Source organism: Athalia rosae, chromosome 1 (genome assembly GCF_917208135.1).
Source record: "Athalia rosae chromosome 1, iyAthRosa1.1, whole genome shotgun sequence".
Classification (NCBI taxonomy): Eukaryota; Metazoa; Arthropoda; class Insecta; order Hymenoptera; family Athaliidae; genus Athalia; species Athalia rosae.
The window spans coordinates 17,028,475-17,042,972 of record NC_064026.1 but is presented as its reverse complement, the minus strand read 5'-3'; the positions used below and the strand labels follow the sequence as shown (position 1 = coordinate 17,042,972).

General features: G+C 36.8%; 3 protein-coding genes across 7 annotated transcripts; 1 reads left to right on the top strand and 2 right to left on the bottom strand.

Moving 5' to 3' along the window:
• Positions 1–166: 166 nt before the first annotated feature.
• On the bottom strand, positions 167–3,420 carry LOC105688998 (phosphatidylinositol N-acetylglucosaminyltransferase subunit A). Of its 3 annotated transcripts, none has more exons than XM_048649547.1 (7): positions 3,260–3,420; positions 2,784–2,940; positions 2,375–2,554; positions 2,172–2,289; positions 1,662–1,959; positions 1,217–1,577; positions 167–1,140 (listed from the first exon to the last, which is right to left on the bottom strand). In XM_048649547.1, exons 1-7 carry the CDS (start codon positions 3,283–3,285, stop codon positions 1,048–1,050), a joined length of 1,233 nt encoding a protein of 410 aa, XP_048505504.1. In that variant the 5' UTR covers positions 3,286–3,420; the 3' UTR covers positions 167–1,047. The 3 variants fall into 3 exon arrangements, with proteins under 3 accessions (XP_048505504.1, XP_012261107.2, XP_012261110.2); XM_012405684.3 differs by having other exon boundaries at positions 2,055–2,289; positions 3,260–3,419; XM_012405687.3 differs by lacking the exon at positions 3,260–3,420 and having other exon boundaries at positions 2,055–2,289; positions 2,806–2,941.
• Positions 3,385–11,823, top strand: LOC105689022 (neuralized-like protein 4). Of its 3 annotated transcripts, none has more exons than XM_048649468.1 (8): positions 3,385–3,559; positions 3,997–4,212; positions 4,321–4,755; positions 4,839–5,039; positions 5,116–5,341; positions 5,453–5,552; positions 5,638–5,814; positions 5,903–11,823. In XM_048649468.1, the coding sequence occupies exons 1-8, from the start codon at positions 3,524–3,526 to the stop codon at positions 9,582–9,584; spliced, it is 5,073 nt and encodes a 1,690-aa protein (XP_048505425.1). In that variant the 5' UTR covers positions 3,385–3,523; the 3' UTR covers positions 9,585–11,823. The 3 variants fall into 3 exon arrangements, with proteins under 3 accessions (XP_048505425.1, XP_012261174.2, XP_048505430.1); XM_012405751.3 differs by having other exon boundaries at positions 3,386–3,682; XM_048649473.1 differs by lacking the exon at positions 3,385–3,559 and adding an exon at positions 3,716–3,865.
• On the bottom strand, positions 9,817–14,480 carry LOC105689023 (guanine nucleotide-binding protein subunit beta-2). Its single transcript, XM_012405752.3, has 6 exons — positions 13,696–14,480; positions 13,468–13,613; positions 13,087–13,386; positions 12,797–12,998; positions 12,506–12,722; positions 9,817–12,421 (listed from the first exon to the last, which is right to left on the bottom strand). The coding sequence occupies exons 1-6, from the start codon at positions 13,762–13,764 to the stop codon at positions 12,315–12,317; spliced, it is 1,041 nt and encodes a 346-aa protein (XP_012261175.1). The 5' UTR covers positions 13,765–14,480; the 3' UTR covers positions 9,817–12,314.
• Positions 14,481–14,498: the final 18 nt, after the last annotated feature.

The window sequence follows — 14,498 nt, the reverse complement described above, 5'->3', positions numbered from 1 at the left end:
TACACGTTATACACATTAAACATATTTGCTGATTTATATGACCTGTACTACAATAAAAACTCTTTAATGAAAGAAAAATTGTTTTGCAGATTGTATTCCAGTTCGTTAAAATGTAGAAAATTGGACCAAAGGCTCTAAACCAATGGCAAAAAAAACACATGCGACGTTTTATTGGAATATTGCTTTTAATAAAATCTACATTATATCTTTGTACCTTAGAACCTGACGAATTTTCACGTTTATCTAGAATTATTACATTATCAACCAACAAACAACACTGTTCGTCGTTTATACATAGGATGCCATAAATTATTGATTGTATCTGTACACTATAAACTTTTACATACATTTAACACTTTTATACTGTATACCATTACACAAGACTTTAACTCGTAAATCTTTGGTTGCTCCGATCTCGTGTCATGGACTTCTATTTTTTACGTAAAATATATTATTGGTCGAAGGCCACGAGGTCACAATTGACTAAGCGGTTCGAGATTTGGTTTCATGGCACATAAGGTCATTCAAGTAATTTTCATTCACTATACCGCATTCTAAGTCATTTATGATGTTGTCGACTTCTATTACTGAAAACTAAATTTTTCAAATATTACTCGCATTTATAAAACCCGGTGAAAGAGTGTACCTCGTTAACAGCCAATATAAATGTAATATAAAAATACTGAATTATGTGCTGTTATACAATGTAAATTAGTACAGTACAAGTTTTGATTATCCAACCATGTTTGAAATGTATTAACACTGCTATAATGAGGAAGTAAAATGATTTGCAGTCTTTGCGTTTGCTGTTTCAAAGAAATACTATCATGATATTTTTGTAAAGTGTATGCCATTACGTAGAAAATTAAAGAAAATCAGCCAAGCATTGTAGACAGGACAATATTATGCTTCTTGCTACTTACATTGCACCCCGAAATTTGGGGGTCGAAATAATACATTTGAACTGCGCACTTAATACATTCATAAATTTACAATTCTTATTTCTAGTAGGGCAATAGGTATTATAATCATACTAATAAGCTAACGTCAAGCATTGTTGGCTTTTTTTTTTCTGGGCACTTTGGTGTGTAGATGCGGCTCGGAAGCGGTCTGTCTATAGTCTCTTGCCAAATCGATGTACTGAAAGAATAAGTATTTTAGTGCTATAAATTTTGTTATATAACTTCAATTGAATTAAGTTGAAAATGATCCTCACCTTTTGAGGAACAAGATATTCAAGCACTTGTAAAATAATGTAGCACAATGAAACCACTAATAGATAAGGTAATACGCCACTTGGAATGTAGCTGGCCAGTTGTTGTCCTAGATTCTTCTGCTCTTCTTTCTCAACTAAATCATATACGATTTCTGTGCGTTTGGTAACATTAAACCAGTTGTAAAACGATGCTATACGTTTGTGCACCTTAAAAGGGTCCATTTGTTTACCAGCAACATAATCTGCTATGGCGCAATCTATACCTTGAACTAAAGCAGGCACTGTTGGTTCCACTAAGTAGATTAGATTTGGTGGTAACACTTCAGGAATACCACCTACTCGTGTTGAGACAACTTGTAATCTAAAAAAAAATTATTTTTCGAAATGTTGGACAAGAGTTGTTGGAATGCTAATTTGTCAATGTATTACATTAAATTTGCATTACCCGCAAGATGCAGCTTCCACAATTGCCATACAATAAGCTTCGGTAAGACTCGTATTCAGGAATATGTGACCTTTATTTAGAACGTGTCTAACTTGAGAATGTTCCAAGCTGCCAAGGAGCGTGACTCTGTGTTGTAATAAATTTCGCTCTCTAATTTCCTCGATTAGCCATCGTTTTGGCCCGTCACCTCCGATTAAAAATTGTATGTTTTCATACTTAGCACAAATCTCAGGGATTATATGGGCTAGAAGGTCTACTCCTTTTCTATAGACTAACCGAGATACTATGACTATCGTAACTGAAAAAAAATAATCGTATCACGAAATTAAGAAATTCTTTGTTTACTTCAAACCTGTATGATACCAGATGAAATTTTATTGAAAATTTATTTACTAAAGTCATTATTCCTCTTGCTAATGTCAGGTGTAAACAGGGCAGTGTCTACTGCATTTGGAATGACAGATACACGGTCAATTTGTACTTTTGCTCTTAAAACAGTGTTTTCTTTACCAGTATGTGAAACGCATATGCAGTGATTACAATCTGACAAAGATATCTCAAGGAACTTGTTTGTCAGAATTGCAGATGCATCCGCAAAACCGAATAACGAATGGTCTGTAAATACAGTCTGAAAATTCAGTGATAGATGAGATGTTTGTGATATATATTCTTTATAGTTTGTAATACGAATTTATTGCTGCTCTTTAATATACCTTCAACCCCATCAGCCTCCCTATCAACATGCCTTCATGAGCAAGAGCAGAGAATGCTGAATGTCCATGGATAATTTGAATTTGTTCTCTTATGAGAATATATCTAATCAATGGAAGAGAACAAATCATGGTGGGAAGTACACACTGATTGTAAAACACTTTGATTGGCAAGTAGTATACCTGAAATATAAAATAGGATGCAATTTTTAACAAAAATTTCTAAAAGTAACTCAAAAAGCCACTTTGCCAATGTAATAGTTCGTTAATTGAAAGATTTGATATGCTAATTAACTGGTTACTATATGCCCAACTGTAATTCATAATCACAAAATATTGCATCCAAGCAAACATGCAAGCTTATGAGATAGACATTTGATGCGCAGGTGACCGAGCAAAGAAGAGTATATACTTTCAGGCCATTCGTCATGTACCGTATTCCCACTCGATCACCATATGAGTGTGTTAGAACCACAACTTTGTGTCCTCGACCCAGGAGACATTGAGATAAGTTGAATATGTGTTCTTCTACCCCGCCCATGTTCGGGTAGAAGAAGTCTGAAACCATGCTGAAAAAAACGTTCATATCATAGACTTCGTATGGGCAGGAAAGCATCTAACTTTATGTCTATCAGAGAATGTGGATATGACGCATAGTTTGATCGGAGTTTTGAGACTGGATGTCTAGATTAACAGCCAGAGTATGGAACGTGTATGTATACAGTAACTATTGTTCATAAGATCACATTTGATTGATTGTATATTTTTCATCTCTCGCCGATAGTTCGTCAATTACCACTTCCTATCTCGTTAATTTCTAGGTTAGAATATCCATAGGATAATCCGAAATCTGATGTAGGACATATGACAAAATTCAACAATACGAACCATATCTTGTGCCGAGCCTGTCCCATTTTGACATTCGAAACCCTTCTGTTTATGCAGTATTTGAAACGACATTCGTAAGGTTCGTATCACTACCACTCCCGTGTTTATCAACTGATGCCATTTTGGCGTAGTGATGCAGACGACGCAATCTCGAGCCGTTTCATTGTTATGATTGGTGTAGAATGTTAAAAAAAATTGACATAAGCCGTAGTCGAATATCGCTGCTATTCGGGAGCGCCACGGTGGGGACGAATACATACACAAATGGCCGAAATGTTTCACCCAAGATGTGGGGATCGTGTAAGTTTAATAAATGACAATTGTACTGCCGTAAGGAATTTCTCAGTCTATAATTACGGGCTGGTGTTAAGCTCCGAACCCCTCAAAGATGACCAACTTTTTGAAGTTCGTATCGACAAGAAGGTATTTCTTCTACTACACGTTATCTTGCATGCCTTGTCCCTCTATCCTCTCTACCTGCAGTGAAACTTCTGTCAAAATCAGCAGATTTTGTAGCATGTTATAGCTAACACCACATGCCAAAACATCAACAAAGGAATCTTGCTATTCGCGAATCTTTTTTTAGACAATCTCAGTTTTTCAGTGGTAGGTCTATGCATTTTCAACTTACATAATATCTACTTGACTATGAAACACCATTTTTGCCTCACTACATACATATTTGTTCCATAATTGTTAATTTTATATTTTCATTCTCTGATTTATGAATGTGTTAGATGGTATCATGGAGTGGAAGTATTGAAATTGGAGTCACGTCATGTGATCCAGAGAGCATGGAGCTTCCGGCATGTGCAAACAAATTACGTCTAGGATCTTGGATAATGTCAGGTACTGGAATTACCCGTGACGGACAACCAATTGTTGAACTCTATGGAACAGACCTTCACACTTTAGAGGAAGGAGATACTCTCGGTGTAATGAGAACATCCAATGTACGTGTGGTAATTTTTTGTATTGTCCATTCATCGGACAAAATTGTAAATTTGGAAGTTATGGATGAATCCTTCAAATTCCCATGTTATTAACATTTTTGATTTCAGAATGAGCTGGTGTTCTATGTAAATGGTATTTCACAGGGAGTAGCTGCTGTGAATATACCTCCGCGAGTATTTGCTGTGATCGATATGTATGGTAATTGTGTTCAAGTAACTGTATCCCGGCCTAGGCGGTCCCTAGTTTTGGAAGACATAACTAATGAATCTGAAATTAACAATGACCATGCGCTTGGTGAAACATCAAATTCATTGACAACGAACTTGGTTACTAGCCTGAATGTTAATGTTAATGTAAATCTACCAAAAAATCCAAGTGCTGCTGCTATAAGGGAAGACAGATTAAGGTTCCATGAAAGGGTTGGGACCCTTGTTAAACTTTCTAATAATGCCAGAACTGCAGAGAGGCAAAGACCATTTGACGAGTTCAACAATGGAGTTGTGATGACACACAGAGCCCTAAGAGATAATGAGTTATTTGAGGTGAGAGTTGACATTTTTATACAATGCAAAATTTGAGGGATGACAAGCGTTGATCTGGATGAAACTTTTCATTTTCAAATCAGATTCGAATAGACAGATTAGTGGGCAAATGGTCTGGAAGTATTGAAGTTGGAGTAACAACTCACAGCCCCACTGCTTTAGAATTTCCCGCAACAATGACTAACATGCGTTCCGGAACAACCATGATGTCTGGTTGTGGTATTTTGACTAATGGCAAAGGCACGCGACGAGAATATGGGGAATTTAATTTGGACGAATTAAGAGTAAGCATAAAATATTACTCAGCTCAAAGGTCACCATACAACAACAGTGGAATATTAATGAAATTCATGTCAACAGGAAGGTGACAGAGTAGGAATGATTAGACGAAGTAACGGTAACCTTCACTATTTGATAAACGGTTTGGATCAAGGAATCGCTGCCAAAATTCCGTCAGGAGTTTGGGGCGTTATAGATCTCTATGGAATGACCGTAAAAGTAACAATTGTCGATCGGGATGAGAAAGAGGAACAAAATTTAGTAACAAGACGAAATACCTTACATCTACAAGAATTAAATGGGGAAGGTGAGCACTCAGGAGAACCTTTGGATGTTTGTCTTCAAATACATTTATTTTTGAATAATTTCGGAACTTCATTTCAATAAGATGAATTCATGTTTTGATATTTTTCTTCAGAACTCATGGATGATGACCCTATGGATAGACTAATGTTTCATGTATGTTGTGGAACACACGCGGATGTGATAAATAACGGAAGGACTGCTCATAGATCTAAGTAAGTACCAAAATATGCCAAAATATTCGATATTATTTCACCGTGAAAGAATTACTCTGGTTATGATTCAAATTCATGTTTTCAGTGCTCTAGATGATTATAACAATGGTGCTGTACTGACTTCGCGGCCATTGCGCCCAAATGAATTATTTGAAGTCAAATTAGACAAAATAGTAACCAAATGGTCGGGATCAATTGAAATCGGTGTTACCACTCACGCTCCAACTGAATTAGAATTCCCTTATACAATGACCAATTTAAGGTATGTTTCAAACTAAGTACACTGTAATTTAGCTTAGTTAAACAATCGAATGTTTTCATAGCCAGTAATACGGAATTATTATTCATAGATCTGGAACCTGGATGATGACCGGCACTGGCGTGATGCATAACGGTACGACAATTATAGATAAATACGGACCAAATTTGGATCATCTTCAAGTTGGAGATCGTGTAGGAGTGATGAGAAATGATGATGCCATTTTACACTTTTACGTTAATGGAGCTGATTTAGGGGCAGCAGCTACGGGAGTGCCTGATAGAGTTTATGGAGTTATAGACTTGTATGGACAAGCAGCTCAGGCAACCATAGTAGATGCAACTGATTTTTACAGCCCAACAACTAACAATTCCAGTTTTAGCAACACAACACTCTACAGTGATTTACGATTCCATCACATACATGGCAAAAACGCGCGCATTATGAATAATGGGCTAACAGCTGCAAGACCTCGTGCATTGGGCGAGTTCAACGAGGCGATTGTTATTGCCAACAGAGCATTACGTGATGGAGAAATGTTTGAAGTATCCATTGATAAAATGGTCCCACGTTGGTCAGGGGCGATTGAGGCAGGTGTAACGGCTATAAGGCCGGATGAGCTTGAATTTCCATCAACAATGACAGACATAGATCATGATACCTGGATGTTGTCTGGTTCAGCCGTAATGCGAGATGGTGTAACATTACGTCATAATTATGCTTGTGATTTGGATAATCTTGTGGAAGGTAATCGCGTGGGTATAATGCGGCTTGCGGATACAAGCTTACATTACTATTTGGATGGAATAGACCAGGGAATTGCTTGTACGGGACTTCCGTTGCACGTGTATCCTGTAATTGATCTATATGGCCGATGTGCTCAAGTAACAATAGTTTCACCTGAACGTAGAGACATAGCGACGCAGCAATATTTACCTTCTGAGAACAGCACCAGTCAGCAACCTACTTCTGTCATTCAACCCCAAGCTCAGGTCGAAATAACTCATAAATTTCATGAGTCTGTTGGAGCAAATATCCAACTAAATTCGGATAGAACTATTGCTGCTCGCTGTAGAGAGTACAGCAATGCAATAATACTCAGTGAATGTCCATTGGAAAGTAACGAAGTTTTTGAAATAGCAATTCGAGAAGTTGCCCCGGAATGGTGCGGGTCACTCAGAATTGGCATCATGACCAACAATGATGGAAATTGGTTTACCACTATGAATTTAGTTCCAAGCATGACATCAATACCAGAAGATTCTTGGTATTTAATTAGGAACCAAGTAAGACACAAAGGATATGTTTTGGCATTAAATTATTGTCCAAGCCTAGACTGGCTCCGGGCTGGTGACAAGATCGGTATTAAACGAACACATGATGGAAATTTAAAGTTCTATATCAATGGCGAAGATATGGGTGTAGCTGCTACAAATATTCCTGAGTTGGTTTATGTTGTAGTGGAATTATTCGGTAGCACATTAGCAATCTGCGCTACGAGCAGCAAACAACAAAACATAGTAATTTCACCTAATGCAAGCCTTAGATTGCAAGACTCGCTAGAATTATTACTAGACCCAATGCCGCCAATAATGAGAAATGATGCTGGTATGGATACCTCGATAGATATCTCTGAAGCAAAGCTGTTGAATGAAATGGTACTCACACCGACACAGCTGATAACTAGTTCAACCGGCGAACTAGATTATAATTATGAGTTTCACGAAAATCGTGGCAGAAATATTGAACTGGAAAGAAAGACTACAGCCAGAAGAGTTGCCAGCTATAATCAAGGTGTTGTGATGTCTCAGCGGCCGCTAGTGAAGGGAAAATCTTTTCAAGTTAAGGTAGAAAAATTAAACGATCGCTGGGTGTCTGGCATGCTATGTGGTGTCACATGCATTCCTCCAGATAAAGCTAGCTTCCCATTAACTGCTCTTGGATTCAAGAAATACTCATGGATTATATGTGGGGATTGGATATCTCACAGTGGCACCAGAGTAAAAACGAGGTATGGAATGAATTTAGAAAGCCTGCAGATAGGCAGTATTGTAAGTTTATTAATAGATGAAGATTCAAGACTGCACTTATACATAAATGGTTCGGATCAAGGCATCGCCGCTACAGATTTACCTCCTTACGTTTATGCTGTCATAGATTTATACGGCCAATGTGAACAAGTTTCCATAATTGGTCCAGTTTCAGAGAGAGCTCCATTTGCTAATAACAATACAAACAATATGGCGATCGCAACGTCGGCAGAACGACCTGAAACAGAGAATGAGGATGTAGAAAATTCTAGAGAAAAGGCTGATTTGGAATGCCATGAAAAAGAAAATGCCATTCCTGCAACACCTTCCAACTTATCTTTGAACATTCCAAGTCAGAGTACCCTGCACCCAGCAGAGAGTTCGAACTCCGGCAATACACTCAGTCCTATTCCAAGTCAAAGTGATAATAGTTCGAACTTTGCAAAGAATGTTGCAGCAATGTCAAGCAGCGTTAATTCTGAAAGTGATAATTCACAATCAAGCAATGATGCAAGGACCAATCTTATAGAAAATAGTGAAGAAAAAAGTCAAATGGTAGTCACAAACAATGTGAATGAAAATAACATCAGCCAAAATATTGAAAATCATAATCATGAGAACAATGATGGTGAGAACAACGCCATGACAAGTATCCTGAGTATTACTAATGAATGTACAAACGTAGAAATAAACAATGCAACGAACATTAATATTAAAAATGGATGCGCTGCAAACTGCAGCCACATGTCAAACTTGAGTACCGCCATTACTTCTACCAATGCTAACAATGCGATAAATGAAAGCATTGCCTCTAACAATTTGAACCAAATTAACTCGTTGAACAATGCTTCGAGTACGTCTCAACACAGTGTTACGTCTCCTTCTCAGAACCATCTTCTAACAAATTCACAAGTGAATGTGTCGACGAGTTCTCAAGACAGTAATTCAAACCTTATTCGAAACAACCAAATACATAATAACTGTGTGACTAATTCGATTGTGGCTAATCAGCATAATGATGGACATCACAGCCTGCTTAATTCTTCCCTCTTCTCTTGTGTGCCTGTTATGTCTTTGCCGTCCACTCCGTTAGCGGCGCATATTAGTTCCACCAAAAAATGCGACTATTTGAAGGCCTGCTTGAGATTCAAGAAGTCACTTGTCCTTCCTGAGGAGTTTTTTTCTGCTGAAGATACTTCATGTTATTGCAGTTCTTGTTTTAAAGCAGAAGCTGATGGAGCTGTATGCAGAAAAGGAGAACCACCATCTGAGTTTGCTATACCTCTAGGTTGGGTCAGATTTCCACTTAGGCAAAGTATCAATACCATTCAAATACCACAAAATACATTGGATAAGTGGCATGTAGCTTTTTATGGCACTCGTCTAGATGCTATCAGGTGGATACTAGATAGAGGGGAATTGTTAACTAAAGAGCAATTGGATACAAGCAATTTAATTGCTAGTTTAAATACTGATGATCAAAATCCTCAAGTTGTGTTTTCTCCTAACATAAAATATGCCGCATCCGAAGAATTTGCTATCAAATATCCATACATTGATACGCAGTCAAATAAAAAACTCAATGCATCAACGGCATTTCAACTATTGGTAAGGCCTGGATCTTATACTATGGGTCCTGGAAAAGATTGCTCCGAGTCGCAGTTGGAGACAACAGAATGGTCGACCAAGGAAGGAGGTGCTACGGTCATTGTAGCATTTCTTGTGCATCTTGATGGGTTTTAAATTCCATCAACATCAATTTCACTTCAGTTTAGTTTCGATAAAATCACATGTATCATGTGCACACGGTTTTTGTGGATCTAACACAATTCTTCTATATCTCAAGATTAGCAATTGTCGGTCGATAGACGAATATGACATCATATTCTAGTTTTCTGATTCATTAATAATTCGGGAATGTGAGGTTTCCTTAGGAGATTGGGTTAAAATCGTCGAATTTTCGTGTACAGTAAAGTATGACATATTAAAGATTTATTGAATTTGCTGTATTGCATCATGAATCATAGATTTGTAAATCTGATCAGCTCGTCGATTGGCATGAATGAGTTAAATTTTCTGGCCAATTTCTACATGCGGTGCAATTATTAGAGAAATTCATTTTAATAACGTCTGGCTTTCTATCGTCGCTGGCTGATTGATCATACACATATATTCATATCGCTAGCAGATTTTTATGTTTTACAACGTTGTACATACTCAATATAATACACGTATTTCGAAGTTTTAAGAAGCCTACTCATCTGTTAACATTTACGCATTTTCTGTGATACGTTATTTACGGTATAAATTTTACAATACCTACTTATATTAAACCAATACATTGGCCAAATTTTATCAGCGTCGTCACAGTTTGGCTGATCGCATAAAAGTAAACTCTTGTTTACGCATTTATCCATTATCATTTCTTTAAATGATTGTTAAAGTTTACTAAGACTATGTACACTTTTTTTTATTTTACTATAGTCTCTTAATTTGAGATGCCGGAATATCGTAAATATCGATAAAAAATTATAGGTGTTAATTAAACCTTGTTCATATGCTATTCTTATTTTATAATTTGCTTGGATCAATAGCTAGAAAGTGAAGAAGGGAAATACAGCTGCATAGAAAGATCTAGTCATTAAAAGTAAAACACAGGTTGGCCTCACAGTCATATTTATTGCATGGATAAACTAGCACAAAACCATTTTCATTATTTGAATACCGCGTTCTATTTGTCCATCAAAATAGCGATTGTTTAAGCTGAACCTGCGTCTAATTATATTTATATAATATTTAGTTGGGATAATAAAAGGGGAAAAAAGAAATCAAGATTAATTGGAGATCTCGCATGACATTTTTGTCTATACTTCTCATTCTGGAATGGGAATTATAATGGAATTCTCATAATGGAATATTAGTTGTACCGAATTGCAAATATGATGAGTGTGACAGAACAAACTAACGACGAGTCATTGTAAGGTCCAAATATACCAGAGTAATATTTTTAAAAATCAAATAAATTATTGTTATAGCTACCGGCTAATAAAAGTAGTAGTGGCAAGTGTATTATTATTTGTCTATGAAATAGAAACGGACTACAGTTGAAGTGGAATTATTATTTTGAATAAGCCTTATTTTATCAGAAAATCAAAGTGTAGAAGCATAGTATACTATGAGGAGTAATCTGAGCCCTCTTTAAATGTTTAAGCTCTAAACTCCAGCAGAATATATTCTTAACTCTCATACTGATTTGAATCGTAGTCCGAGATATATTACTATGAAAAATATAATTACTGGATGTTATTTAGGATATTACACAATATTGAAACTTATGGCATATACTTATATCTATAAATCACTGGAATTATGATCAATTGTAATCCATTATAACTTGATTCTGAGATATCGCTGTTTAAAAGAAGGCGGGGATATTTTTTAAAGAAAACAAAAATGAAAAAACAAAGACTAAACACAGACTTCAGTTGTGTCATAAAATAAATGGATTAACAATTAACGACTAACAATAAGATGTATGTGGTTGAAGGAAATCGCAACTAGTAATATACAATTTTATAAATGATTGTGATATGTAAAAAGTTGTGAGTATCGTATTGGAATACTCGAGTGTTAAATTTTGAGAGTGAGAAAAAGGTATCCCCAATTAAAAATTTGATCAACAGTTAGATTAGAATCATCGCTCTTATGATTCGTTATTGTTGAATTATTGTTAATGAATTGTGATCAGTAACAATACCACCTAATTATTATAATTGAGAAAAATAATCACTCCGAAAAGGTCACTGAATTATTACATTAATTTACGTATACGTTTCTACCGTTATAGGTATGTATAATTTACTTTCAAGGCACTGACATATGAATTAAAGTAACTACAATAATAACATTATAAAGAATTGTATAATAAAAGTTATTATTTAGACTGGTAACAAATAAAGATACCTAACATACTTTTCCATTACTTACGCAGTAACTTTGACCACTCCAGATTAGGTCTTGGCATTAGTCCCTTATACAGAATGGATTATGGAAGCTTCGAATAAATCATGTTATGATATGGATCGATATTGGAAACCCACCGCCAGCCGGATTATTATTCTAGTATAAGAGAAAATTAAATACTAAACAAAAACGTCACTACCTACTTTTTAACAATAAAAACGGAATTTCAATTTCGTCGTTTTTTTTTCTCAGTAAATTGAATCAACGTCTGTGTGGAGTGTGATATAAATGACATACATGAGAATTTCTTCAGAATTCTAAAATCATTTTAATCTGTTGCTCGTCTGATGAATGTATTGTTAGTTGATGTGATGATAAGTAACCTTGTGAGGTCAGCCGGAGTGGTGGCTCCCAAGTAATTTTAATTTTTTAAGGTGACCATAGAACACTATTTTCGGTACGTACGGCCCATCGTGCATGAGGATCAGAATTCCACAAATATTATAAACATTAGACCCAAACTCTGACGTGTTGATCCCAAGAGCAGCTTGCTACAGCCATTCCACTTCCCGCGACGCTTAAAGAAGTCACTCTGTTCTCGTGTCCAGCTAATACGCCTTCGGATTTGAATTTAGAATGAAATTAACGCCCGAGCTATGTTCAACCTGTAAATAAATTTTCAGGCTCCTTTTGCTTCTTACCATTATGCTGAACTTTCAATGTGTCCCATATATGAATTGAGTTATCGTCACTACCGCAGAATATGAATCTACCACTCATTGATAATCCACAAGATGTAAATCCAGGATTTGAATTTGGTGGTTTGAAAAGAGCTAATTGTTGGTCAGAACGGAAGTCCCAAAGCCGTGCAGTTTTATCCTCGGATGCCGTTACAAAACTTTGCCCAGATGGATGATACTAAAAATAAATCATAGATTCATAAATAATATAAATTGTGTTTCTACTTCGCCGCAGTTTTTATTGATACTCACGCAAACCGAATTCACGTCAGCCTCGTGTCCAAAGAAAGTCTGCCTGGCCTTTTCTTCTCGCATATCCCATAGCTTACAAGTCTTGTCTACAGAACCCGTAACGTAAGTTTGACCGTCAGGTGCTAAACTGATGCTTACCACATCACCGTTGTGTGCATTAAAATCTGTAGTCTTTTTTCCCGCTTCCAAGTCCCACATGCATCTGTGTAAAGAAAAATGAAAATTAAGAATCAGGAGCCTCATAATACATATTATAGTGCATTGAATTAGAAAATCGTATTTCAACGCACATTTTCATGTCTCCAGATCCAGTGATGATGGTTTTATCATCGAGGAATCTGCAAGATGAGAGAAAACCTTCGTAGCCTAGCAGTTCGCGGGTGATTTTTGCAGCCCCAGTGGCATCTCGGTTGTTGACGTCGTAGACGGTGCACATATTGTCCATTCCTCCGCAAGCTACGAAATTACCTGAAGGTGCAAAGGCCACAGACATCACCCAGGCAGAACGCAGTGGAATTACCTGCACCTTATTTCCGGTCCATGTATCCCAAATTATCAATTTTCCATCCAGAGATCCCGTTACGCAATGTCTGAAAAACAGTCAAATTTCAGATTATAGGCAAACTCTTTTAGGTTTTTGTGAAGCGAAAAAGTTCTGATCGATATCTAACCTGCTGTCTCCGCTATAATGAACGGAATTGACCTTATTGATGTGACCTTTGAGCATCTTCTTCGTCGAGAGTTTTACTTTCGGAGCATCAGCAACTCCGCTGCAGGCTTCGGCCAGAGTTGTATCTTGCTGTTTCTTCTGGTCTTCCTAAAATGTAGGGAGTATGTATCAGATTCTTGTCTTGATGCTGACAATAAGTAGAAATGAATTTGAATCGCGAATAATTTACTTTGCATTTGTTGATCAAGTCCTCCAGTTCTTGCTTGAGTTTGGTCGTCTCGGCGTCATCTTTACCCATTTTTTTTTACAATTTTTACAAACAAAAACAGAGCTGAACAAGATACAGTAATTCAAAATCCGAACACGAACTGTAGATCTATTTCCGTTCTTTGTTTTATATTATTGTATGTATATTTTTCTTATGAAATAGCGTGTATTTGTGGAAATGCCAATCTAATGGCTACGAGAGACTGACCCACGGTTTTCGTCGGAATGCGAAAGAAACCTCTGCAGAACTGCTGCTTCAGTAATCACATTAAACCTCAAGCTTGATCTTGTTTGCTTGGCATTAGGTGGATACCTATTCCTAACTTAATTATTTTCTTGTGATAAAAACACTAACGTAAAACCGTGCGATTCGGGCAAACGACCCATTGTGGAGGTATAAGAGATTCAAAACACCCCAATTCAATATCTCCATTCACATCCGACCCATATCTAAGCGAACTTCAAGATTGAATGTCGGGCAAACTGAAGCCTTGCTGAAGACTACTTGACCTTGAAAGACGTAATTACGCTTTCCAGTTGTCTGCGAGTTACGATCCTTCCGCTCAATGCATTCATTTCCGGGTCCCCATCGATACAAGTTCCACAGGTTCTGATGAAACTTTATGAGAAAAGCAGAAGGAAGAAATGGACTGTGAAATGTTTCAACCAAATCAAACTAGTCGTGTTTTGATTATCTGCTTTGAGGAGTGAAATCCGACTCTCTACAGTTGATCCGTCATTTGTCCGGTTTTGCTTCAGCAAATA

What these genes read in the sequence shown, in the direction of transcription:
- LOC105688998 (XM_012405684.3), bottom strand. Translation starts at nt 3,285, where the DNA reads ATGGGACAGGCTCGGCACAAGATATG. An exon ending in CAAGAGGAATAATGACTTTA is followed by an intron (nt 1,960 to 2,054) that starts GTAAATAAATTT and finishes ATTTTTTTTCAG; the next exon opens with TTACGATAGTCATAGTATCT. An exon ending in GTGGAAGCTGCATCTTGCGG is followed by an intron (nt 1,578 to 1,661) that starts GTAATGCAAATT and finishes ATTTTTTTTTAG; the next exon opens with ATTACAAGTTGTCTCAACAC.
- LOC105689023 (XM_012405752.3), bottom strand. Translation starts at nt 13,764, where the DNA reads ATGGGTAAAGATGACGCCGAGACGACCAAACTCAAGCAAGAACTGGAG. An exon ending in CATTATAGCGGAGACAGCAG is followed by an intron (nt 13,387 to 13,467) that starts GTTAGATATCGA and finishes ACTGTTTTTCAG; the next exon opens with ACATTGCGTAACGGGATCTC. An exon ending in GGATCTGGAGACATGAAAAT is followed by an intron (nt 12,999 to 13,086) that starts GTGCGTTGAAAT and finishes TTCTTTACACAG; the next exon opens with ATGCATGTGGGACTTGGAAG.
- LOC105689022 (XM_012405751.3), top strand. Translation starts at nt 3,524, where the DNA reads ATGGCCGAAATGTTTCACCCAAGATGTGGGGATCGTGTAAGTTTAATA. An exon ending in GTGTAATGAGAACATCCAAT is followed by an intron (nt 4,213 to 4,320) that starts GTACGTGTGGTA and finishes TTTTGATTTCAG; the next exon opens with AATGAGCTGGTGTTCTATGT. An exon ending in GAGATAATGAGTTATTTGAG is followed by an intron (nt 4,756 to 4,838) that starts GTGAGAGTTGAC and finishes TTTTCAAATCAG; the next exon opens with ATTCGAATAGACAGATTAGT.